We start from the raw sequence: 2,598 nt of genomic DNA, 5'->3' as shown, positions 1-2,598 counted from the left end.
GCCACCGCACCCGGCCTTTTTTTTTTTTTTTTTTTTTTGAGATGTCTCGCTCTGTCACCCAGGCTGGAATGCAGTAGCACAATCTTGGCTCACTATAACCTCTGCCTCCCAGGTTAAAGTGATTCTCCTGCCTCAGCCTTCTGAGTAGCTGGGATTACGGGTGCCTGCCACCATGCCCAGCTAATTTTTGTATGTTTTAGTAGAGATGGGTTTCTCCATGTTGACCAGGCTGGTCTTGAACTCCTTACCCCAGGTGATCCACCTACCTTGGCCTCCCAAAGTGCTAGGTTTACAGGTGTGAGCCACCATGCCCGGCTATTTTTTTTTTTTTTTTTTTTTAGTAGAGTGGGGTTTCACTATGTTGGCCAGGCTGGTCTCAAACTCTTGAACTCGTGATCCGCCTGCCTCAGCCTCCCAAAGTGCTGGGATTACAAGCGTGAGCCACTGCATCCGGCCAAGGTGGGGTTTCTTTATTTTATTTTTTATTTTTTTGAGACAGGGTCTCATTCTGTTCCCCATGCTGGAGTGAGTGCAGGGGCACAATCACAGTCCCAGGACTCAAGTGATCCTCCCACCTCAGCCTCCCAAATAGCTGAGACTACAGGTATGCACCGCCATGCTCAGCTAATTTTTTTTTTCTTTTTTTTTTTTTTTTTTGTAGAGATGAGTTTTTGACAGGTTGCCCAGGCTGGTCTCAAACTCCTGGACTCAAGCGATCCTCCTGCCTCGGCCTCCCAAAGTGCTAGGATTACAAGTATTAGCCACCATGCCTGGCTGGGGAGTATTTCTTAATGACTTAAGAAAACTTAAAAGAACAAACTCTTCAATACTCAGTCTGTGTGTTTGCTCCAAATTAGTAAAATTTGGCCATGAAATAAAAACTGGTTGGAGGCAGGTATGAGGAGTTGGCATCCCTTTGGTGGTTGGTAAAGTTGGGCAAGAAGGAAAACAGAAAACAGAGAAGACTGATAGTGAAGTCCACAGTGAAGTGATATTAACAGAAACCAGTGTAGTCCCAAGAGGGAAGGCTGGGGACAGAACTCTCAAAACATATACTCGCAAGGAAGCCACTAACTCCTGCCCACACCAGGCACCCCAGGACTGTGCCCTAGACCCTTAATAATGACAAATTTTTTCAAATCAGTAACCAAGACCCAACAACAAAAGGGTAATCACATTTATGAAATGAACACCAACTCAGAAAATTCAGGGCTCCTGGGCATATCTCTCTTGAACCTCAACCTAGGATGCCTCCCGCCTGAATCACTTCTGAGCCCTTTGGGGATGGGGATCAGCCCTGAGTCTGGGCTCAGATACAGCTCACTAGAAGCACGTTCCCCACCCTTTCCTCCTTATCTGTAGGTGGAGGCAGCTGGGAGATTGTGGGTGATCCTCCACTTATTTCCAGTAGGTTCCTTTTGTCACCAGCAGTCTCTCCTCTAAAGCCAAGAGGAGCTGGGGAGAAGAGTCTGTCCTGGCTGCTCGACTCACGCTGAGAAGACATCACTTCCAGGAAGCCTGGGCACAAATGACTCGGACCACTTTTCTTTGAGATTTCAGCGAGGACAGACACTGTAGGGTCACTGGTTGGTTCTTGTTGAAATTCTGAACGCTTCCATTGCTTGAAAAGGGAAGTCTTAGATTAGAGGCCAGAAGACAAGTCTTTCTGCCTTCCCCAGGAGGAGGAAGTCACAGGTTAGGCCTCAGGGAGAAGAGCTACTGGTCTTTTGCACTGGAATCAAGAAGTCAGGGAGAGGATGAGAACTGGGATGGACCCAAGGCCAGTGCCGCCTTTTGTACTTGCGCTGTCCCGTGTTTATTTATCTACCCCGGCACCGTGTGGAACTGTTGAAGTGCCTGCAGGCTCCCCCTGGGCCCCATCCCACTTCCTCCTCTCCAGGGAGACAATGAGGGGAAGGGAAAGCGCGACACACTAAACCTGCCAGGGACTCGAGGTCCTGGCTCTGCTGCCCTCTGCTGCTAAGCCATCAATCGTGGGAAATTCATTCACCTCTCTAACTTTGCCTCTTCCTCCTCCAAACATGGGGAAGAGAACCTCTACAAAGGGGTACAGAATTTGGATGACACATGTGCATTTTCCTGGGGAGATGGCTCTGCAGCTTTCACCAGAGGGCTAAAAGAGTTCCCGGACTCCAAGGGAAAAAAGATCCAGTCTAAGGGCCCTGTTCTGTGGCTCCGAGCAGCACGGCAGCCACTTCCTGGGTCTGTCGTTTACTGCAGGCATCCCCCACTCGTAGCTCAGACATCTCCTCAGACACCCAGGTCTCCAGCCACCCACAACTATTATTCTTTTTGCTTTAATCAACCTCTGTTTTAGGCTGCTGGGCCAGGAGGTCAAGTTCCCCTGTGGTGACACCACCACCTCTCGCCAAGTGGACCCTGTAGTGCATGCCCCACACAGCATGTGTGCCCACCCACAGGGGCAGGTGGATCCAAAGGGCACTGCTGTGGGCTGGGCAGCTAAGACTCTAGCCTTTAAGACTCAGCTCAGCCATGCACCAGACAACCCAGGGTTCGTGTGAAAGTAGAAGCATCATCGGAAATTAACCCATTTGTTTCTGGTTTGCTCTACACACC

The 2,598-nt window shown here is 49.7% G+C and overlaps 1 protein-coding gene across 3 annotated transcripts in view; it reads right to left on the bottom strand.

The window, feature by feature from the left end:
• LOC111537915 overlaps positions 1-1,917 on the bottom strand; it is a 31,933-nt gene extending 30,016 nt beyond the window's left edge. Inside the window, exon 1 of one of the 3 annotated variants that reach the window (XM_026455323.1) lies at positions 1,343-1,917. In XM_026455323.1, coding sequence (XP_026311108.1) covers positions 1,343-1,504 — 162 coding nt within the window. In that variant the 5' untranslated portion in view covers positions 1,505-1,917. The remainder of the gene's footprint in view (positions 1-1,342) is intronic. The other 2 variants (XM_023205051.2, XM_023205052.2) reach the window with 2 other exon arrangements.
• Positions 1,918-2,598: the final 681 nt, after the last annotated feature.

The sequence above is a fragment of the Piliocolobus tephrosceles genome, chromosome 9, assembly GCF_002776525.5.
Source record: "Piliocolobus tephrosceles isolate RC106 chromosome 9, ASM277652v3, whole genome shotgun sequence".
NCBI classification, from domain to species: Eukaryota; Metazoa; Chordata; class Mammalia; order Primates; family Cercopithecidae; genus Piliocolobus; species Piliocolobus tephrosceles.
The sequence above is the reverse complement of the archived record's forward strand: the minus strand, read 5'-3'. Positions and strand labels throughout refer to the sequence as shown.